Genomic DNA, 23,592 nt, shown 5'->3' with positions numbered 1-23,592 from the left:
AGAAAATGGACGGAGTGTTATTCATAAGAACAGCCCCAAAGAGAAAATGGACAGAGTGTTATTCATAAGAACAGTCCCAAAGAGAAAATGGACAGAGTGTTATTCATAAGAACAGCCCCAAAGAGAAAATGGACAGAGTGTTATTCATAGAACAGCCCCAAAGAGAAAATGGACGGAGTGTTATTCATAAGAACAGCCCCAAAGAGAAAATGGACAGAGTGTTATTCATAAGAACAGCCCCAAAGAGAAAATGAATGGAGTGTTATTCATCAGAACAGCCCCAAAGAGAAAATGGACAGTGTTATTCATCAGAACAGCCCCAAAGAGAAAATGGACGGAGTGTTATTCATAAGAACAGCCCTAAAGAGAAAATGGACAGTGTTATTCATAAGAACAGCCCCAAAGAGAAAATGGACAGAGTGTTATTCATAGAACAGCCTCAAAGAGAAAATGGACGGAGTGTTATTCATCAGAACAGCCCTAAAGAGATAATGGACGGAGTGTTATTCATCAGAACATTTACACCAAAAGAACAATGTAAGAGCTAATGGAAGGAAAAATAAAAATGTAAATAAGACTGTGATTACTGTAATAAGAAGAGATGATTTCAAAATCATTGATCTGAGGTACATGCATAATTATATAAATTATATACTTTATTTTTTGACTATGTTGTGTTGTGATACATTAGATTATTCTTGGCTGTTGTTTAATGTTCCTGTATTCTTTCTATGCCAGAAAACCCATTTTAAACCAAAAATTGATTATTTTGTCTTGTCTTGAGTCTCCCTTCAGACTTTTTCAGACTTTTCAAACATGCTGGTTTTTATTTTTATTACATTGCGTGTATCTCTATTTCTATTTTTATTCTTTGTACATTGATCCTATTGGCCATCAACCTGCCTCTCTCGTTATCTCCCTTGTCGTCGCGTCCTGTGTTTTGCTTCTTCCTTTTTTAATGCATCATTTAAACTGACATAAAAAATAACGCACTTCACTTTTTGGGTGAATATTATGTATATGGGCTTGCACCCAGTCTGTTCTAGTCTCTGCTCAAAGTCTACAAATAATCTATCAAGGGGAAAAAAGCACTTACCTCACCCTAGCAGTGTCACTTTATATTGTTGACACAGGTATTATAAACCTTACTGGTGATAGGTGTGCACTTTGTGGAAAGGTATGCAAAAAATCTGTATACATTGAGAGCAACAATTTTATATTATTGGATATGTGTGTGCCTTGGTAGTTTTGTAGCTAGGTTGAATTAGTGAAGATTGTAGGGGATGGTGTAGGAGTGATTAACAGAGCTTTGGAATAATAGACTGCTGTGTGTGTGTGTGTGTGTGTGTGTGTGTGTGTGTGTGTGTGTGTGTGTGGTGTGTGTGTGTGTGTGTGTGGTGTGTGTGTGTGTATATGTGTGTGTGTGTGTGTGTGTGTGTGTGTGTGTGTGTGTGTGCCTGCGTATGTGTGTGTGTGTGTGTGCCTGTGTGTGTGTGCGTGTATGCGTGCGTGTGTTTGTGAGTACGTGCATAGATTGTTTGGGTGCAGGATTACCTGTATGTGTTTTGTGCTTGTGAAAGTTTGAGGTATGAAAAAACATACTTTAAAAATGAACAGACGAGAAAGTTGATCGATAAGCAGCGCTGTCTTCCTGGTTATCCAGTTCTTTCTTGCGCAACTCTGCACAAGTTGCCTCCCTTGTTCACAGTATTATTTCCCTTCTGATGTCTCCCCAGGTAGCTGAGCTATCTTTGCTTCAAGTTGCCTCCCTGCCCTAGCTAACAGAGTTATCTCCCATGGAGTTAGAGTGATCTCCTGAACTAATGGAGTTATCTCCTATGAGGAGTTATCTCCTTTGAAGCTGTCTCCCTAGCCAATTACACAGAGGAATGTGGTCAGAATCATCTCCTCTCTAGTTATCTCCGAAGCTAATGGTGTACGTTATCTCCCACATGGTGTGTGCGTCACTGACAGAGTTGTCTCCTCTCTAGTTATCTCCGAAGCTAATGGTGTACGTTATCTCCCACATGGTGTGTGCCTCACTGACAGAGTTGTCTCACCCGCTTCTTGCAGAGTTCATCTATCAGGAGGCGTTCCTGACGACATATCGCACGTTCATCTCGCCGCGCGATCTGATCGACAAGCTGCTCTACAGGTTCCAGAAGTTCCAGCAGGTCGGGGACAGCCGCAAGAAACTGTCTCGCAATGCCTTCTCTCTCCTCATTAGAGTGATTGATGAACTCGGGTAAGTTGGGTGGGGGGGGGGGGGGGGGGGTGTGAGGGATTGGAAGAAGGTGTGTGGGTGTGCGTATGTGTGCACACACTTGCATGAGAAACAAGAGGCGAAGCCTTCAAGGCTCACGTAAGAAATCGACAAACAGTAACACAAACTCAATCACTCCGTCACACATACACACACACACACACAGTAAGCATAGTAGGTGACACTGTGCAAGAAAGCGAGACACTAGATCTAGATCTGAATGGCCGATTTCGAAGAAAAAAATAGTCTCGGCCCGCTCAAAATAACAATGACCGAGACTTTCAGTAATTCCTTCGCGTGACGTCTAACCCTCTTACGTCATAATGTGACGTCTTAAAATGTTGTGACGTCTTCAAATGTTAAAGTTTCTACCACAGACATACATACATACGCACGCACGCACGCACGCACAGACAGACAAAAGTTAGCATCGCATAGGCTACACTTACGTGAGCCAAAAATGAGAGAGAGTGTGCGTGCGTGTATGCGTAGCACATGCATATGTGCTGGCAGCTTGCGTGTAAGCATGCATGCATGGAAATAGAAGAATGTTGTTTTATGCGTATGTGTTGCATGCTTGCAATGTATCTGTGTCTGTGTGCTTATAAATGTGGACAGAAAAAGGGAGAGAAGGCAGAGAGAATATTTTACGTACGAGGATTGCGGTGTATGCAATCAGAAACTCATATCTTTTCTAAATCACCAACAAAGTGATTCTCTAGGAATCATCCACAGTCATATAAATCAGTTACAGTCATATAAATCAGTTACAGCTTTTAACTCTTGGTTTGCGTGCGTCAGTTTTATACAACAGTTGTCGGTAATGCTTTTAGCGTGTCAGTTGTATGCATCCATTTTACATGTCAGTTTTATGTTGCAGACACTCTGAGCTGGACGACGAGGTGGTGGAGCGACAGGTGGCGCTAGTGTACGAACTGCTGTGTCAGGGGGAGCTAAACCTGGCACGAATCTTGCGCCGCAAAGTGCTGGAGAAATGCGAGAAGAAGAAAGCGGCCCAGGACCAGCCTGCCCCGGTCAGCGCCGTGCAGAACATCGACCTATCCTCCAGGTGCCAATCAATCAGGTTTTTCTTTGGTCGGGTAGGGTGGGGTAGGGTAGGGTAGGGTAGGGTAGGGTAGGGTAGGGTAGGGTAGGGTAGGGTAGGGTTGGGTAGGGTCAGGTAGGGTAGGGTCAGGTAGGGTAGGGTAGGGTCGGGTAGGGTAGGGTCAGGTAGGGTTGGGTAGGGTTGGGTAGGGTAGGGTCAGGTTGGGTAGGGTACGGTAGGGTCGGGTAGGGTAGGGTCGGGTAGGGTAGGGTTGGGTAGGGTTGGGTCGGGTAGGGTAGGGTAGGGTCAGGTTGGGTAGGGTAGGGTCAGGTAGGGTCGGGTAGGGTAGGGTAGGGTCAGGTAGGGTAGGGTCGGGTAGGGTCGGGTAGGGTTGGGTCGGGTTGGGTCGGGTCGGGTAGGGTTGGGTAGGGTCAGGTAGGGTAGGGTCGGGTCGGGTAGGGTAGGGTTGGGTAGGATTGGGTAGGGTAGGGTCGGGTAGGGTAGGGTCGGGTAGGGTCGGGTCGGGTCGGGTCGCGCTACCCAGGTGTGTGTGTTAAGCCACCGGCATTTATGGCAGAATGACCGAGGTCTTTATGTGCCACAGTGGTGACATGGGGATGGGACATGGATACTGTCTCTCAGTCTGCACATGAAGTTTGGCAGTGTCCGTCCCTGCCTGAATTCAAATATATACATATATCATAATAATGCACAAACAACCTCACCCTTGTATCTCTTGTTGAGAATGTGATGTTGATGACCTTGACTCATGGACCGTTCTGCTCACAGCACTCCGGACTTGCTGAGTTTCAAGTCGCACGACATCGCCGAACAGATGACTCTACTGGACGCTCAACTCTTTCAGAAGATAGAGGTTTGATGCTGCGTTTGTTTTGACTCTCTCTCTCTTTCTCTCCCTCTCTCTCTCTCTTTCTCCCTTCCTCTCTTTCTCCCTCTCTCTTTCTCCCTCTCTCTCCCTCTCTCTCCCCCTCTCTCTCTCTCTCTCTCTCCCCCTCTCTCTCTCTCTCTCTTTTTCTCCCTCTCCCTCTCTCTCTATGTCCATATGTATGTGTGTGTTTGCATGTATCTGCTTGTGTGTGTATGTTTGTGGAGGAAGGGGAGAGAGAGAGGGGGAAAGAAAGAAAGAGTTGGTGATGTGTTCTGTGGAAGGGGGGAAAGAGAGAGAGAGAGAGAGAAAGAAAGAATGAGTTGGTGGTGTGTTTTGTGGAAGGGGGGCAAGAGAGACAGACAGACAGACAGACAGACAGACAGACAGACAGACAGACAGACAGACAGATGAGATGTCAGATGTGTATTGTGGAGAGGGGGAGGGAGGGGGGGGGGGGGGGGAGACCGACAGAGACAGATGGACTGATGGCGGTGTATTTTGTGCGACAGATTCCAGAGGTGTTGCTGTGGGCCAGGGAACAGTCGGAGGAGCTGAGTCCCAACCTAACCACCTTCACCGAACACTTCAACAAGATGTCTTACTGGTCAGTCCGTCAGTCCGTCAGTCAGTCAGTCAGTCCGTCAGTCAGTCCGTCAGTTGAGCAGTTAATTCAACGTATTAAAACAGGATCACAGTCATGATGAGAGATGCATGAAGGATGTCTTTGTGTTTTCCAAGCCCTGAAGCTTTTATAGTGAGCCTGGAATTCTGCACACAGGGCGGGGTGTTTGAATAGCACACAGGGCCTAGGGGTGTTTGAATAGCACACAGGGCCTAGGGGTGTTTGAATAGCACACAAGGCCTAGGGGTGTTTGAATAGCACACAGGGCCTAGGGATGTTTGAATAGCACACAGGGCCTAGGGGTGTTTGAATAGCACACAGGGCCTATGGGTGTTTGAATAGCACACAGGGCCTAGAGGTGTTTGAATAGCACACAGGGCCTAGAGGTGTTTGAATAGCACACAGGGCCTAGGGGTGTTTGAATTGCACACAGGGCCTAGAGGTGTTTGAATAGCACACAGGGCCTAGGGATGTTTGAATAGCACACAGGGCCTAGGGGTGTTTGAATAGCACACAGGGCCCAGGGGTGTTTGAATACCACACAGGGCCTAGGGGTGTTTGAATAGCACACAGGGCCTAGGGGTGTTTGAATAGCACACAGGGCCTAGAGGTGTTTGAATAGCACACAGGGCCTAGGGGTGTTTGAATAGCAAAGATGGTGTGCACAAAGTTGACTATCAGAGATATCTCATCGACCCTGGATTCCAGCCACGCGGATAGCGACAAAGTGGTTTTAAAGCAAGAGCCATACCCATTGAGTTTACGTCCCTGCCCCCTGTCCAGTTTTGATTGAAAAAATACCCAAATATCACAGCATCGAATTTGATGGAATAATGCGTCAAAAGTCAATTGTTTAAAAAACAAACAACCAACGACCAACACCTGAAGGCTTTATAAATCTGTACAATATTTATGTATACTGATTGATGTTGGTAAATGTACGCACGCTGTATGTAGCTTCATAACTTGTGGTTTATGTACTTCTTTACAGGTGCCGAACTCGTATTTTAACTCAGGACGACCCTAAAGAACGAGAAAAATATCTGATGAAGTTTATCAAAATCATGAGGGTGAGTTGCCTTTGTGAATAATATGTATAGTTTATCATGAGGGTGAGTTGCCTGTGTGAATAATATGTATAGTTTATCATGAGGGTGAGTCGCCTTTGTGAATGATATGTATAGTTTGTATCTATGTCAGATTATGCATGCTTTCGTGTTTTCCGGTCCTAATTTTGGAACGTTAGCATGAATGTATCAGCGCTGGGTTTCTCTATTTTTGTATCATCTGGCAATTGTTCAGGGGGGACATCTCTTGTCAGATCCACGTTTACCAAGGAAAGCAACTGACTTGCCAAGAACAAAATTCGAACCAGAGAAAAGGATATCCTGTAAGAAAAAAGAGCAATCTTTCTTTTCATGTTATGTCATTCTGTGTGTGATCTAGTTACCAGGAAAGGCCATCAGATGGCAAACACCGTTTTTGGATGGTGGGAGGGAGGGGCGTCTAGAGTTAATTGCCCCTGGACTCCAGTTGAGCCTAAGCAAGCCCAGGGCTGTAACCTGAGATTTCAGAGAGATTTTGTTGTACTCATCTGTTTTCCAGCCTAGTGGCTTTTTGAGTCACTTGAGAAAAAGTGACTATGTAATCGGTCAGTGTTAGTCTGTCCGGCCGGCCGTCCGGCCGGCCGTCCGTAGACACCACCTTAACGTTGGACTTTTCTCGGAAACTATCAAAGCGATCGGGCTCATATTTTGTTTAGTCGTGACCTCCAATGACCTCTACACTTTAACGATGGTTTCGTTGACCTTTGACCTTTTTCAAGGTCACAGGTCAGCGTCAAAGGAAAAATTAGACATTTTATATCTTTGACAAACTTTTCTCGGAAACTATCAAAGCGATCGGGCTCATATTTTGTTTAGTCGTGACCTCCAATGACCTCTACACTTTAACGATGGTTTCGTTGACCTTTGACCTTTTTCAAGGTCACAGGTCAGCGTCAAAGGAAAAATTAGACATTTTATATCTTTGACAAAGTTCATCGGATGTGATTGAAACTTTGTAGGATTATTCTTTACATCAAAGTATTTACATCTGTAGCCTTTTACGAACGTTATCAGAAAAACAAGGGAGATAACTAGCCTTTTCTGTTCGGCAACACACAACTTAACGTTGGGCTTTTCTCGGAAACTATAAAAGTGACCGGGCTCAAATTTTATGTGAACGTGACTCATTGTGTTGTGAATAGCAATTTCTTCCTGTCCATCTGATGCCTCATATAATATTCAGAACTGCGAAAGTGACTCGATCGAGCGTTTGCTCTTCTTGTTCTTTCCATGCACAGTTTGCTGGGCTAACTGACTGGTGATTGTGCTTTCAGTGGCTGCGGAAACTGAAGAACTTTAACTCTTACCTGGCCATCCTGTCCGCGTTGGACTCTGCCCCTGTCCGCAGGTTGGAGTGGCAAAAACAGAACATCGAGGTGCGTGGATTGTTTGTTGGGGGGGGGGGGGGGGGGAGGGGGGGATTTTGGGGTTGGACTCTGTTCCTGTTCGCAGGGGGCGGGGTTTGGACTTTGCTCCTGTCCGCAGGGGGGGGTGGGGGGTGGGGGGGTGGTGGTTGCGTGTAAAGAGAGTTTAACAACACGGTTACACCTAAAAGTTGCTTTTGTTTTTTCTCAGCTACTCTCCCATTACATGACGTGCTGTGCGTTGCGATGTGTTTCAGGCCCTACAAGAGTTTTGTCAGCTGATTGACAGCAGCTCGTCATTCCGTGCGTACCGTCAGGCCCTGGCCGAGACCGAGCCGCCCTGCATTCCCTACCTGTGAGTGACCTCCCTTGTATTGTGTGTGTGTGTGTATTTGTATCTGTGTGTGCGTGTGTATCTGTGTGTGTATGTGTGTGTGTATCTGTGTGTGTGTGTGTGTGTGTTACTTTTTCTGTATTTGTGTAAACTGTTTGTTTCTTCTTGTTTTGTTGATTTTTGTGTGTGTTGATATGGCTTGTTAAGCCAAAGACATTACACCATCAAAGCATCTCTCTCTCTTAATCTCTTGTCTCGCTCTCTCATCTCTATCTCTCTATCTGTGCGTTGTGCTGTCCCCGTTGTGACTGAGGTAGTATTGTAATAAAGTGCGTTAAGCATGGACTGTATCTGTGCTTTGTGTTGTACACGTTGTGACTGAGGTAGTATTGTAAAGTGCGTTAAGCATGGACTGTATCTGTGCTTTGTGCAGTACACGTTTTTATGATGATTATTATAAAGATCACTTCCTCCATCCCCCTTCTTTCTCCCCCAATCACTCATTCATATATACGCGTGTGCTTGGTCACAGGGGTCTGATTCTCCAAGACCTGACGTTCATCAACATCGGCAACCAAGACATGCTGCCGGACGGGAGCATCAACTTCGCCAAGCGCTGGCAGCAATTCAACATTCTCGACAGCATGCGGCGATTTAAAATGAGGTAGGCTGCCACTCTGAGATTTATAATGAGGTAGGCTGCCACTCTGAGATTTATAATGAGGTAGGCTGCCACTCTGTGATTTATAATGAGGTAGGCTGCCACTCTGAGATTTATAATGAGGTAGGCTGCCACTCTGAGATTTATAATGAGGTAGGCTGCCACTCTGAGATTTATAATGAGGTAGGCTGCCACTCTGAGATTTATAATGAGGTAGGCTGCCACTCTGAGATTTATAATGAGGTAGGCTGTCACTGTGTGCTCTACATGCACTCACTCACAGTCTCTATGGGGGGCTCACACACAGAGATTTGAAATGAGGTAATATGTGCATGGCTGCCACACGGTGTTCTGCTTGTACTCACTTTCAGTCTGTCAGGTAGAAATCAATCAATCAATCAATATGAGGCTTATATCGCGCGTATTCCGTGGGTACAGTTCTAAGCGCAGGAATTTATTTTTATTTTTTATTTTTTATTTTTATGCAATTTATATCGCGCACATATTCAAGGCGCAGGGATTTAATTATGGCAGCAACTGTGTCGTGAAAATACAGTGGAACCTCCTGTAACGACCCCCCCCCCCCCCCTCCTAATAACGACATCCCCCCATTTTTCAACCGCTCATCTAGGCAAAGATGCCTTTCACACTGTAACTGAACTCTGAATGGTGACGCATTCATGTTCCTACCATGTTTCAGGCTGTGATATAATATGATAACACATGTTCTGTTTATTTCAGACTGATAAAACTGATAACACATGTTCTGTCTATTTCAGACTGTGATAAAACTGATAACACATGTTATGCTATCTCAGACTGTGATAAAACTGATAACACATGTTCCTGCCATGTTTCAGGCTGTGATAAAAATAAAAACACATGTTCTGTCTGTTTCACACTGTGATAAAACTGATAACACATGTTCTGTCTGTTTCAGACTGTGATAAAACTAAAAACACATGTTCCTGCCATGTTTCAGGCTGTGATAAAACTGAAAACACATGTTCTGTCTGTTTCAGACTGTGATAAAACTAAAAACACATGTTCCTGCCATGTTTCAGGCTGTCATAAAACTGATAACACATGTTTTCTCGCCTGTTTCAGCCAATATGGATTCAAACGCAGTGACAAGATTCAGGCGTTGATGAACAATTTTGACGACTACCGCGGCGAAGAGGTGCTGTGGCAACTGTCACAGAAGATCAAGCCACGCCCCACCCACAAGAAACAAGACTCTGTGACGTGATGAGCCACCACCCATAGACCTCTGCCCTCTCTCCCCCCCTCCCTCCCTCTCTGTGTCACAGAAAATCAAGCCACGTTCCACCCACAAAAAACAGGACTCTGTGACGTGATGAGCCTGCACTCTGCCCTCCCCCTCTCCCTCCCTCTCCCTTCCTCTGTTCTGCTTGCTGCCTCTCCGTAGCCTCGGGTGTGTGTGTGAATCACTTCAGGTGCAATTCAGGATTCCTGGACCTTTGAAAATCACTGTGTCCTCTTGGGGAGCTGAGCTGAAAAATTCAGAGAGTTCAAGTCTGCGTGAATTCAGAGAGTTCAAGTCTGTGTGAATTCAGCAAGTTCAAGTCTCTGTGAATCACTCCATGGTACAAGTAACTTCAGGTTGCAGAAGACTGCTGGTATCGGGGAAATCATTGTGTCAAATTCAAGCTGAACACTAAATCCAGAGATGTGTGTGAATCACTCCATGGTGCTAAGGACTTCTACTTCTGGACAAGTGCTGTGCCCTGTTAGACAGCCACTGGTCAGGGTTGGAGAGCCACTGGTCCAGTTCGGAAGTCGGTGTTCTTTACAGCCAAAGGCATCATTAAGTAACATATTCTTACTCCGAATCACATTAGCATTGAGTCACCTGAGATGCTTATCACTGAAAAACGCTTACCCGGCTAAAAATTTTAAAGGGAAGCAACCCCATCACCAAAACGAAAGTGAAAGTAGCTTGGTAATGGGCCAGCACACTGGGAGTTACCTCCCATACGGGTGTGTGCCACGTCACTTCCTCTAGGAACACGTGCCTATTCTCATACGTCTTTTTCACCTCGGAGAGGACGGTTCACTTTTTGACGCTCTGTGGCTGACCTTGTGTGTTTGAGTGACACCCGCCGGCCACGTTACCCAGCTTTTCTGCTCGCCTTGCCTTCAGTTTGGTGAGCTCGTTCCCGTTTGTTGTTGGTTGTTTGCGCTGTTTTCGTTACTGTACGTTGTCCGTTTTTTGCGGACTTGTGTGTCAGTGACTTGCGTGTTTCGCCATTTTGTTGTGTGAGTTAGTTAGCTAGCTCGTATGACTTTGCTCGTAGCTCTGCGTGCCCCTTTCTGTGTTGGGCAAGTGTAGCTATAGTATTTTGTTGACGCGAAAGTGTGTGTGTTTACTGTGTTTTCAGTCGTTTAGACTTACGTTTCAGTAAATTTTTTCGCGTTGCCACGTGTTGTTGACCGGCGTGTCAGTGACTTGCGTGTTTCGCCATTTTGTTGTGTGAGTTAGTTTTCTGGCTCGTGTGACTTTGTTTGTAGCTCTACGTGCCTCTGTTTTTGTGGGGCAAGTTTAGCTATCGTATTTTGTCGACGCGAAAGAGTGTGTGTTTACTGTGTTTTCAGTCGTTTAGACTTACGTGTCAGTAAATTTTTTCGCGTTGCCACGTGTTGTTGACTTGTGTGTCAGTTACTTGCGTGTTTCGCCATTTTGTTGTGTGAGTTAGTTTACTAGCTCGTGTGACTTTGTTTGTAGCTCTACGTGCCTCTGTTTTTGTTAGGCAAGTGTAGCTATCGTAATTTGTTGACGCGAAAGTGTGTGTTTTTACTGAGTTTTTAGTCGTTTAGACTTACGTTCAGTAAAATGTTTTCGCGTTGTTTACATGGATTTGACAGCATGTCTGATTCAGACAAGCGCTGTGGCAAGTCGGACCCCAAGGGGAAATCTAAGCCTTTGGCTTCTTCTTAAGCAGTTTTACTTGTACAGACCAAGAACGTAGCACTTTGTTGTCTGTACCTATTTCGGCGCCTTGCGCTGTTACTACTTCTGCTATCTTTTGCGGCGCCTAGCGCTACTGTTACGTCTGCTCCGGTTCTCTACTACGGAGACTTCGTCCTCGTTGTTAGCACCTGTGCAGGGTGCGTTGGTTCCTTTCTGTTTTAGACACTGGTTCCGGAAATCCGCAGCTTGGTGCAGGCAGAGTTCCAGCGTTCCGTCGCCAGTTGTTTGGCGTTTCCGGCATCTGGCAGTGACGTCCGGGCGTTGGCTTCCGTGTCTTTGCCTTCCATTTCCGGTTTGGAGCAGCGTCCTCCCTCTTCAGCTGCGGCTGGTAAGCAGAGCTGGTCCGATAGCCCTCGTGAGGCGCCTGGACGTTCTCTCTCGGGAGACAGCTCTTTCGCTTCGGGTCACGACCGATACCATGCTGATCTTTCATTTCCGGCGATAACCTACGAGGCCCCGGATTTGATCGAACAGCGGCGGCAGTCGGTTTCGGCTGCCGCATTTCCGGCACTTGCCGGAAGTGATGATCCGTCCGCTCCGGCACGCTACGGCGGTCGCGGCAGGATGGAGTATTCACTGACTTCCGGTCCTTCCGGATCGCGAAGTCAACCAGTGCAGCCTTCGTTTCCGCATTGCGCGGTTCCGTCGGCTACACTACCGGCTCTCGCCGGAAGTGATGATCCGTCCACGCAGGCACGCTACGGCGGCTGCGGCAGGATGGAGTATTCACTGACTTCCGGTCCTTCCGGATCACGAAGTCAACCAGTGCAGCCTTCACTTCCGCATTGCGCGGTTTCCGATGGCTACACTTCCGGTTTCGGCCGGACACGCTGCTTCCTCTTCTGGTGCTTCCTTCCGGATACCAGTGGGTGGATTCCAGCGTACGCCTTCTGGCCTGTTAGTGCCTAGGCTTGAGCAGGCATCACTCCACTCTGATGGGGGAGTGACGTCATCTCATCCAGCTCCGGTTTTTCCGGATAGTCGTCCTGCCTACCCTTTACCTTCACAAGGTTCTGGGCTGCAGGATGATGTTCGTGCACAGGCATTTCCGGTTTCCGGTTTGCCAGGGCATGCTTCTGCTTCCGGAACTGGTGTTTTTGGTTTCAGCGCAGCCTTCGCTTCCGCATTGCGCGGTTCTGTCGGCTGCACTACCGGCACTCGCCGGAGGTGATGATCCGTCCACGCAGGCACGCTACGGCGGCTGCGGCAGTATGGAGTTTTCACTGACTTCCGGTCCTTCCGGATCACGAAGTCAACCAGTGCAGCCTTCAATTCCGCATTGCGCGGTTTCGTCGACTACACTTCCGGTTTCGGCCGGACACGCTGCTTCCTCTTCTGGTGCTTTCTTCCGGATATCAGAGGGTGGATTCCAGCGTACGCCTTCCGGCCATTTAGTGCCTAGGCTTGAGCAGGCATCACTCCACTCGGATGGGGGAGTGACGTCAGCTCATCCAGCTCCGGTTTTTTACGGATGGTCGTCCTGCCTACCCTTACCTTCACAAGGTTCTGGGTTGCAGGATAATGTTCGTGCACAGGCATTCCGGTTTCCGGTTTGCCAGGGCATGCTTCTGCTTCCGGAACTGGTGGTTTTGGTCATGGTTCCATGTGTGACTATTCTGATGCTCCATCAGTGGTCAACGAGGAGTCTCGGGGCGTGTTTCCGTCGAAGCTCAAGTCTGTTCTTGACATCGCGGCGGAAGTAGCGTCTCGTTTTTTCCCCGAAGGGGTGGTGGCTGCGGACTCTTCCGCTCCGTTCGATCCTTCGGCCATGGCGGACTTCCGGCCGGCACAGGAAGATGTTTCTTCCTTCCGGTTCGCCGAGTCTCCGTCAGTGGCTTACCAACTTTCGCATTCGCTGGTTCGTCCAGCACATGCGGGGAGTGGTATTCGGCCAGTGCCTGTTCCGTTACTGCTTCCTTTTGGTCCAGTTCCGGAATCAGCTCAGCAGTGGGTGGCGTCGGCTTCTCAAGCCTCTTCCTTTGTGCCTACGGGCAATAGGAAGCTTAGCTTGCCCACTCAGAGCCAGAGCTGGCTGGCGTCTTTTGCACTCCCTAGGGCTACCCTTCCGGTTCCCCGGGAATTGCTGCCTCTTCTGGCTAAACCGATCAAGCTTGATCTGGTTCTGCCGGTTTCTGAGGCTTCCCTCCTCTCTGCTGAGGAGGTTGGACGTCGGCAGATCGAACTGTCCTCTGTTGCGGAGACTCTTGTTCGGACTCTGTATCGGGCATTGATCGATTCGCTGGTTCCTTTCACTCTCAGTGAAGAACAAAATGCGGACGATGTCTCTGCGCTTTTTACCGCCTTGGCCAAGGTCAATGAGGAACAATTGCGTCTTTCCTCTCTACAGTACACCCAAGCGGTCCTCTGTAGGAGGGATCTCTTCCTCTCGCAGTCCCAGTTCACGGAGCTGGCTACTAGGGAGACCTTGAGAGTCTCCCCGGTCTCAGAGGAATCTCGCTTCTGTTCTCTGGCAATGGATGCCAGACAGAAGGAGATTCAGTCGAACAAGGACAGTCAGTTCCTCGACTTCACTCTGCAGGGGGTGAAACAGTCTAAGCCTTCTAAGCAAAAGCAGGCTCAGACATTGTCGAACCTCAAGCCAGCTCAGAAGCGGCAGGCTCTGCCGGTCGCTCGTGGCAGGAAGAAGAGGACGGCATCGGGGAGGGGGTGCGGCGGCTCTGGGAGTAAGCCACACCCCCAATGAAGCGCTCCCGATCTCACCCCCCTCCCGCCTTCCACCTTGGTGATGGCGGGAGGCCCCTCCCGTGCGCTTTCTCGTTGGATGTTGGTAGTAGACAGCCAATGGATTGTGGGAGTGGTGAGATCGGGCTTCCGCCTGCTCTGGCGGGAGGAAAAGGCGCCTCTTACCCGAGTGCCACCGCGGTTCAAGCCCATCTTCTCGCAGGAAGCATGTTCCGTCTTGCAGTCGGAAATTGCCTCCCTGGAGCAGAAGGGCGCGGTGGAGAGAGTTCGGGTCCATAGCTCCCTGGGATTTTAGGGCGTCTTTTCGCCGTTCCCAAAGCGTCAGGAGGACGGCGTCCCGTGTTGGATTTATCTCTCCTCAACACTTTCTTGAGTGAGATAAAAGACAAGATGGAGACGCCAGCCTCGGTCCGAAACTCTCTCCGCCCAGGAGACTGGGTGACCTCGATCGATCTCACGGACGCATACTTTCATTCTTATGCATCCGGCCGACCGGAAATGGCTTTGTTTCCGGTGGGGAGATCAGATCTACCAGTTTCGCGCACTCCCTTTCGGGCTGTCCCTCGCACCATGGATTTTCACCATGGTGGTGAGACAGGTCTGTGCACTGGTGAGGTCCTAGGGTATCCGCCTGCGGGTTTATCTGGACGACTGATTCATCATGAACCAGTCCCAGAGCGGCTGTTCGCAAGATACCCTGATGGTTCTTCGAGAATCCAACTTGTTGGGGTTCTCGATCAACCAGGGAAAGTCGGAGCTGACCCCGTCACAGACATTCACTTATCTGGGGATGTCTTTCGACACGGTCGCGTGGACTGTCCAGCCTTCTCAGAGAAGGGTGCACAAGCTCCAAGCTCAGATTTGCTCCACTTTGCCTCTCCTGATGGTTTCCATCCGTCTGGACTTGGTGGCTCGCTCGCATAGAGCGTCCACCTCGTCAGTTTATGCTTCCCACTGGAAGGCATGGACTGCCTGGTGTTCAGCTACAGGGGTGAGTTCGGTGGCTCCGCGCTCTATTCAGGTCGCCAACCGCCTCTCTTTCATGTTTTCGCAGGGCGCCTCAGGCTCCTCGTTGAGGGTCCGGCGCTTCGCTATCTCGGCGACTCTTAAGCAGATCGGTCGGTCTATTCGAGTCGGGGGCGTTATAGCTGCAGTCATTAAAAGGGCTGCTCTTAAGGAAGCGAAAGCTCGTTTGCCCGCTCCCAAGTGGGACTTGTTTTTAATCCTGGAATTCCTACGTTCTGCGGATTTTGAGCCTTTGAGCGAGGCCATTCTGTTCAATGTCACTCGCAAAGCGCTGGTTCTTCTTTTGTTGGCAACGGCCCGACGGGGTAGCGAGGTCCACGCCCTGTCGGGTCAGCCTGGAGATATCTCCTTTTAGTCGGACGGTTCCGCATCTTTGCGTTTCCGGCCCGATTTCCTGGCCAAGAATCAGTCTTCGGGGCAGGCCTCTCCGCTGGTTAGAGTCAAGGCTCTGATCAGCGCGTTGGCCCCGGATGACCTTGATTCGGTCACTTGCCTTGTGAGGGCTCTTCGTCTGTACTTAGCCCGGACTCAGCCGTTTCGGTCTAGTTCTCAGAAGTTGCTGTTTATCTCGCCCTTTTCTAGGCGTGAGTAAGATTTGTCGAAGGTATCGTTGGCCCGGTGGGTGTCCTCGCTCATTAAGCAAGCTTATGAGTGGAGTCGCACAAAGAGGGGGGGGTCATGCCCTCCTTGCCACTTGACTCGGCCCGAGCCCATGAAATGAGGGTTTGGGCATCCTCTCTGGCAGTACTACGCTCCAGATGTCTAGAGGAGGTGCTGACAATTGCGTTTTGGCGTTCTGAAGATGTTTTCATAAACTTTTATCTTCGGGACGTCTCGGCTCTTCGACAGGATGGCTCCAGAGGCCTTCCAGCTCTCATAGCAGCAGGTCAGTTCCTGTCCAGAACTTGATGGTGAGTTTTGATTCATTTCTAGCCCACCGCCTTGTTGATGTTATCTGCTAATGTGATTCGGAGTAAGAATATGTTATTTAATGGAAAATTTCCTAGATAAATTTTCATTTAATTAATATACTTACCCGAATCACATACTGTATTCCCTCCCACCTGCCCCGCGTATGGTTTTAAGATTTTTAAAGCCGTATGAGAATAGGCACGTGTTCCTAGAGGAAGTGACGTGGCACACACCCGTATGGGAGGTAACTCCCAGTGTGCTGGCCCATTACCAAGCTACTTTCACTTTCGTTTTGGTGATGGGGTTGCTTCCCTTTAAAATTTTTAGCCGGGTAAGCGTTTTTCAGTGATAAGCATCTCAGGTGACTCAATGCTAATGTGATTCGGGTAAGTATATTAATTAAATGAAAATTTATCTAGGAAATTTTCCATTCAAGATCATTATTCTCTCGGCCTCCAGTCCCGAGTGTGCAGTGAGAATGCGATCACTAACGCTGGTGTTTTTTTGTGGACATTGACCCAGTGATGACACAGTCAGTGGTTGTTACCATGGGAACGTGACATTGGCACAGTGATCGACGTCACAGTTAGTGCCTGTGGCCACTGACAATTAAAGCCACGCACACACTCACAGTTAAGCCACACAAACCAACAGTTACAAATTGACAGTTAAAGCCACAGAAACTGACAGTCAAAGCCATTCAATACCGACAGTTTTAAAGCCACTCAAACAGACAGTTAAGCCACTCAAACCTACAGTTAAAGCCACTCAAACCTACAGTTAAAGCGACTCAAACCTACAGTTAAAGCCACTCAAAACCTTCTTCGTCCCGTCGCCATGCTAGATTGTCAAGGTTGTTGATGTGATGAAGTCTGCAGTTCGCGGCAGGGACTCCGCTGGGCCCCACAGTTTCTTCTCTGGGTCCACCATCTCTGGCCAGAATTCGCTTCTCAGGTCCGCTAAAGGTTGGGCATGTCTGGAGGACATGTTCTGGGGTCTGCGTGCCTGTTTTACATGGACAGTCGTCTGTGTGGGAGATCTTCATTCTGTAGAGGTGGGTCAGGAGCCGGCAGTGACCAGTCCGGAGTCTGAAGATGATAACATGTTGTGCTCTTGTAAGGCGTTCAATGTCATTATCTTCTGAGTGGATGCCCAGGTAACCACTGGGTGTGGAAACAGCACTCAAACCAACAGTTGGCTGTCGTCAGTCACATCTGCAGTGGTGCCCTTTCCCGAGTCCAAATTGTTCGGGTGAACAGCGTTTCACTGTTTGCTTCACGTCAGTTGAATACAATGTTTCAGCGTCTGACGTGAAGACAGTTTTAACATCTGTTAATGGACGTGAAGACAGTGTTAACATCTGTTAATGGAGGTAAAAGGCGGTGTTTTCATTTGTGTTTTCATGTAGATGTGTTTTATTGTGTGTGAAGACAGGTTTTCACAATATTTGAGCATAATTTCAGACATTGCCTGCAACTGTGAGCATAATTTCCCGGCAACCCATGCAGGACTGTGGGCAAAAGTTACCGCGAGTCGCTGCGTTTGATGATCTGCTGGGATTCCTTCGTTAAAAAGACGTTATGAGATGAGTGCATGCAGTCCCTTTGAGTGGTGAATACATCATGAGATGAGTGCATGCAGTCCCTTTGAGTGGTGAATACATCATGAGATGAGTGTAAGCAGTCATTTTGAGTGGTGAATACATCATGAGATGAGTGCATGCAGTCACTTTGAGTGGTGAATACATCATGAGATGAGTGCATACAGTCACTTTGAGTGGTGAATACATCATGAGATGAGTGTATGCAGTCACTTTGAGTGGTGAATACATCATGAGATGAGTGCATGCAGTCACTTTGAGTGGTGAATTCCGCAACACTGTGTGTTGAGGAAATATGTGAACTTGGGAAGTGAATTAACTTCATGTTATACTTCACTCTTTGTTTGATAGTTTTTGTTATCATGAGACTGGTGTGCGTCTGGTTCAACATTGATATCTCTGTGTGCATGGACTGATAGTTTTTGTTATCATGAGACTGGTGTGCGTCTGCTTCAACATTGATATCTCTGTGTGCATGGACTGATAGTTTTTGTTATCATGAGACTGGTGTGCGTCTGGTTCAACATTGATATCTCTGTGTGCATGGACTGATAGTTTTTGTTATCATGAGACTGGTGTGCGTCTGGTTCAACATTGATATCTCTGTGTGCATGGACTGATAGTTTTTGTTATCATGAGACTGGTGTGCGTCTGGTTCAACATTGATATCTCTGTGTGCATGGACTGATAGTTTTTGTTATCATGAGACTGGTGTGCGTCTGGTTCAACATTGATATCTCTGTGTGCATGGACTGATAGTTTTTGTTATCATGAGACTGGTGTGCGTCTGGTTCAACATTGATATCTCTGTGTGCATGGACTGTAATGTTAACCTCTTCACTGCCACAGTATAACAGCATTTTGGTATTGCTGTGCGCCAGGTCAAAATTTCACTTTCTTCGGTAAGTTCACTAATCTGTTCACTGCTCGATCATTTATTGAGATATCTCTTAGATCTTTGGCATGTGTTTTGCTTATACCCTTGGCTATTATAGGATGACATGATCATTGGACTTTGTTTGTGATTGTTATAGTAAAAATTGATATAATGACCATTTTTGTCAAAAATTACAGTTTCCGGACTTACACATACACACATTGCAGCACGTAAAACCACTCAAAACACTGCTGAAACTGGTGTCAAACATCAGGTACTCACATTACAGCCCATAAAAGTATTCTTCTGTGTGGTAATCCATAAATCACTTCTTGTAGAGCTTCCACTTGGCTCAATAAATACTGTATTCTGTATTCTGTATTCTGTATTCTGTATTCTGTATTCTGTATTCAGAACACTGTATCGCTTAAAAACAGGTCTACGAGTTGAGGTCCGACTTTCGGGCGACATTGCGATGGCGGCTGAATGCTGTAGTCGGTTCTAAATTTGTAACACAGTTTTCAACACGTGGTGGTAACTTATCCGAACGGTCTATGGGAAAGAACTGTGTTTAGAACCCCTACAAGTACTTGGACAGTGGTTACCTCCCATTTAGTTTTCAGAAATGTCCTGAAATGTTGGTGACACAAATCCCACGTATGAGATACGGTTATGGGCGTATGACAAACCGAAAATGACCACGTATTACATACGGGGTGGGCAGTGAAGGGGTTAAGGGATTCAACTTCATCACGGGCTTGATATGAACTGAGAGGAATGAACAGAGACGGCTGAATGGTGTTCTGTTCACGGTTATTTCCAAGTTGTGCTGTTTTGATTTGTATTGCCGTTTCGTTAAACATGCATGTCTTGTCATTTCACTTTTTTTTCTCTTTTTTACATTTAGTCAAGTTTTGACTAAATGTTTTAACATAGAGGGGGGAATCGAGACGAGGGTCGTGGTGTATGTGTGTGTGTGTGTCTGTGTGTGTGTGTGTAGAGCGATTCAGACTAAACTACTGGGCCGATCTTTATGAAATTTGACATGAGAGTTCCTGGGTATGATATCCCCGGACGTTTTTTTCTTTTTTTCGATAAATACCTTTGATGACGTCATATCCGGATTTTTGTAAAAGTTGAGGCGGCACTGTCACACCCTCATTTTTCAATTAAATTGATTGAAATTTTGGCAAAGCAATCTTCGACGAAGGCCGGGGTTTGGTATTGCATTTCATTTCAGCTTGGTGGCTTAAAAACTAATGAGTGAGCACTGAGTTTGGTCATTAAAAATCGGAAACTTGTAATTAAAATTATTTTTTTATTAAACGATCCAAAAACAATTTCATCTTATTCTTCGTCATATTCTGATTCCAAAAACATATACATATGTTATATTTGGATTAAAAACAATCTCTGAAAATTAAAAATATAAAAATTATGATCAAAATTAAATTTCCGAAATCGGTTCAAAAACTATTTCATCTTATTCCTTGTCGGTTCCTGATTCCAAAAACATATAGATATGATATGTTTGGATTAAAAACACGCTCAGAAAGTTAAAACGAAGAGAGGTACAGTTAAGCGTGCTATGAAGCACAGCGCAACCGCTGCCGCGCCAAACAGGCTCGTCACTTTCACTGCCTTTTGCACTAGCGGCGGACTACGTTCAGTTTCATTCTGTGAGTTCCACAGCTTGACTAAATGTAGTAATTTCGCCTCACGCGACTTGTTTTAATGTTTGGGAAGACACTATAGCGTGCCCTTTTAATCCATAAAACACTAAGATTATATAAAACACTAAGATTATATAAAACACTAAGATTATATAAAACACTAAGATAATATAAAACAATAAGATTATATAAAACACTAAGATAATATAAAACAATAAGATTATATAAAACACTAAGATTATATAAAACACTAAGATTATATAAAACACTTGGCATCCGTATGTTTGACTGAACATGAGACTGAAGCATTAATCTGTGGCACAGAAAATTAACATTTACTTTTAGCGCCAAATCTTACATTACATAAATGAACATTTTTGACTCACTTGAGTAATTTGTGAGTATTAGGATTCATATGTGTCTGTCTGTTTGGCCGGCCGGCCGTCCTTCTGTCCGGGGACAAAAAACTTAACGTTGAGGTTATCTCGGATGTTTTTCAAGCTAGACCTCTGAAACTTTGTACACTTTAAGGGTTTGATGATCTCACGAAGTGACCCCAGTTTGGTTGACCCTCGTCAAATTTTGGGGACACTGCGGGGTCATGTTCGTTTTATAAAAACTTAACATTGAGGTTATCTCAGATGTTTTTGAAGCTAGAGCTTTGAATCCTTGCACACTTCTAGGGTTTGATAATCTCCCGACTTGACCTAAGTTTGATTGACCCTCGTCAAGTTTTGGGGTCACAGGGGGTCATGTTCGATTCATAATAACCTAACATTGACGTTATTTCCGGCGTTTTTGAAGCAAGAGCTTGGAAACTTTGAACACTTCAAGGGTTTAATAATCTGCCGACATGACCCCAGTTTGGTTGACCCCCATCACATTTTGGGTTCATAGCGGGGTCATGTTAGTAAAAACTGTACGTTGATATTTTCTGTTATTTTGGGAGCAAAAGCCTCCAAATTTCACACAACAGTTGGTACTCAGCAGACATGACAAAAATGTGCCTTGTTTTCATTTAATATCAGTCCCAGCATGAAAATGTTTGCTGGAGAAGATTTTCACCCCTGAAATATCCACTGAGCTATCAAGAAAATAAGTCTTGAGGTCATCAAGCTATGATGTCATTGTTTGATTTGGTCATAGCTTTATAATATAGTGTCTGGGTTTTTGTAAATGTTGAGTATATCAGGCTAGTTAGTGATGGTGGTGGGAAAGAGGTTTGGGGTTTGAATATATATATGTGAAATATTCTTAGGGTTGAATAACTAATTGGATTGATACAGGTCACATAAAGAGTTCTCTTGAACATTATTTTGTGAAGCTGGAACAGCTTTTTTGGGGGGAGGGGTGGGGGGTCCATAGGTAGTAGAATCCTCCTTTTAAGACCTAAACATCACCTGAGAAAATCATGGGGGTAAACTTACAGAGGTTATGAACAGAACATCTTAAAAAAACATGGTCTTGAAAATGTCTTGTCTTGGGGGAAGGGAGTCTTCTATTGGTTAAGGTGGTTCAGGGAGGGGCGGGGGTAACGAAGGCGAGTCGTGTGGAAGTATTTGCTTTTCTTGTACTCTCTTATTCTCACCTGCTGCTGCTTCTTCTTCTTCCTGTTTTTATTTGATTTGATTTTTTTTGTGTTTAATAAATGTGTTATTAATTGTTGTAGCCAGATGCTGTTAGCATTGTCTTTAAATGCAGTTACATGTATAGACTTGGCTAACCATGAGGTATGAGACTTTAGGACCGGTAAGGTCTTTATTCTGGACAGTTGACACTGACAGGGCCGGGGTGTTATGGTGAAGATCTGTGTCAAGTTGACACTGACAGGGGTGTTATGGTGAAGATCTGTGTCAAGTTGACACTGACAGGGGTGTTATGGTGAAGATCTGTGTCAAGTTGACACTGACAGGGGTGTTATGGTGAAGATCTGTGTCAAGTTGACACTGACAGGGCCGGGGTGTTATGGTGAAGATCTGTGTCAAGTTGCTGTTGATATGAAAGGCACACTTCTTCCTCGGCTCCCCACCTCAGATCTGGCCACCTTACGGATAAAATCATCCCTCCATTTAGTCACATACCAAAATCAACACGGTGACTGTTGTGGTAGCTTTAACAAAATGAATTCATATACGAAACAAATCCCACTCTCCACAGAAAGCACTCAGGCAGTTTACGTTTGGTATGTGACCAAATAGACGGATGTTGCTGTGTAAATAGTATGTGTTCAGTTCGTGCACCTGTCAAGCAAGTTGTTGTGTACATATTCTACATGCACCGTGTCCTGTTTGCTTGTTGTACAATGTACTGAGTGTATCTAGTACACAGTTGTACAGCAGGTTGACAAGGGAGTTGTCATGGCAACAAGATGTACCATATGCAATACTTCCCAATAATTTATTATTCTGTGAGCATTGTGGCACAGGCAGTCTTTTCGCGGCTGCTGGCTGCTTTTTACAACCACACACACACACACACACACACACACACACACACACACACACACACACACACACACACACACACACACACACACACACAGGCAAAGTGTAAAATGTTATGCTAATCTCATACATATATTATATGTCAATGTTCCTGTGAATAATTTATGCAGAGATATGAATGGTGTGTTCAGATTCGTGCCAGATGGATGGGTCTCTCATTTTTGAATTAAACAATTTGCTCCAACTTTAAAAGTGTGTGTGTGTGTGTGTGTGTGTGTGTGTGTGTGTGTGTGTGTGTGTGAGGGGAGAGCGAACTCGAAAACTTTATTACTGAGGGATGATAGCATTAGGTCCATATGGTCCTTTCTTACAGCTAGTCCATACTATAATACACACATGAAACGAAGAACAAGTATGAAGAATAAAAAAAGAAATCAAATAAAACACAATCATGTAGGGAAAACTATAACAAACATTAGTGTGCTTGTGGAAGCATATTATACATTTTCTCTTTTACGCACCCTCACACACGAGAAAGTGAGAGAGCACACCTATCAAACCTCCCATCCACCCACCTATCAAGCAAGCCAACCAGCCTGACAACCAACCTATCAAGCAAGCCAACCAGCCTGACAACCAACCTATCAAGCAAGCCAACCAGCCTGACAACCAACCTATCAAGCAAGCCAACCAGCCTGACAACCAACCTATCAAGCAAGCCAACCAGCCTGACAACCAACCTATCAAGCAAGCCAACCAGCCTGACAACCAACCTGTCAAGAAACTTGTCAACCAACCAAAAAGCAAAACTTACCAACATACCATCCAACACGCCAGCCCGCCAGCCAACCAACTTTCCAAGCAAAGAACAATGCCACACTGTATACATGTCCACACATTGTATTTGCTCCTTCATGTTGTACACACTCTGCTGGTTACTAGGGAGCATCCGGGTTGGAAAAAAACACACAAAAAAACCACTTAAATTTACTTCTTTTGCCTAGACCTTTTCACCTCTATCATGGACAAATACCAATGATGGACAATGTTATTAAAATATTATTTTACAATTACCGTTATT

At 46.1% G+C, this 23,592-nt stretch overlaps 1 protein-coding gene and 1 long non-coding RNA gene across 2 annotated transcripts; both read left to right on the top strand.

Moving 5' to 3' along the window:
- Positions 1-1,453: 1,453 nt before the first annotated feature.
- LOC138956502 (rap guanine nucleotide exchange factor 1-like) lies at positions 1,454-10,117 on the top strand. The gene is made up of 9 exons (XM_070327844.1): positions 1,454-2,245; positions 3,144-3,332; positions 4,098-4,182; positions 4,707-4,801; positions 5,811-5,889; positions 7,200-7,301; positions 7,547-7,644; positions 8,156-8,287; positions 9,392-10,117. Exons 1-9 carry the CDS (start codon positions 2,007-2,009, stop codon positions 9,531-9,533), a joined length of 1,161 nt encoding a protein of 386 aa, XP_070183945.1. The 5' UTR covers positions 1,454-2,006; the 3' UTR covers positions 9,534-10,117.
- A 6,234-nt stretch (positions 10,118-16,351) lies between these two features.
- Positions 16,352-22,763, top strand: LOC138956504 (uncharacterized). The gene is made up of 2 exons (XR_011452681.1): positions 16,352-17,258; positions 17,290-22,763. It is a non-coding gene; the product is annotated as an uncharacterized lncRNA (long non-coding RNA).
- The last annotated feature ends 829 nt before the right edge of the window (positions 22,764-23,592 follow it).

This window comes from Littorina saxatilis, unplaced genomic scaffold (assembly GCF_037325665.1).
Source record: "Littorina saxatilis isolate snail1 unplaced genomic scaffold, US_GU_Lsax_2.0 scaffold_452, whole genome shotgun sequence".
Taxonomy (NCBI): Eukaryota; Metazoa; Mollusca; class Gastropoda; order Littorinimorpha; family Littorinidae; genus Littorina; species Littorina saxatilis.
The sequence above is the reverse complement of the archived record's forward strand: the minus strand, read 5'-3'. Positions and strand labels throughout refer to the sequence as shown.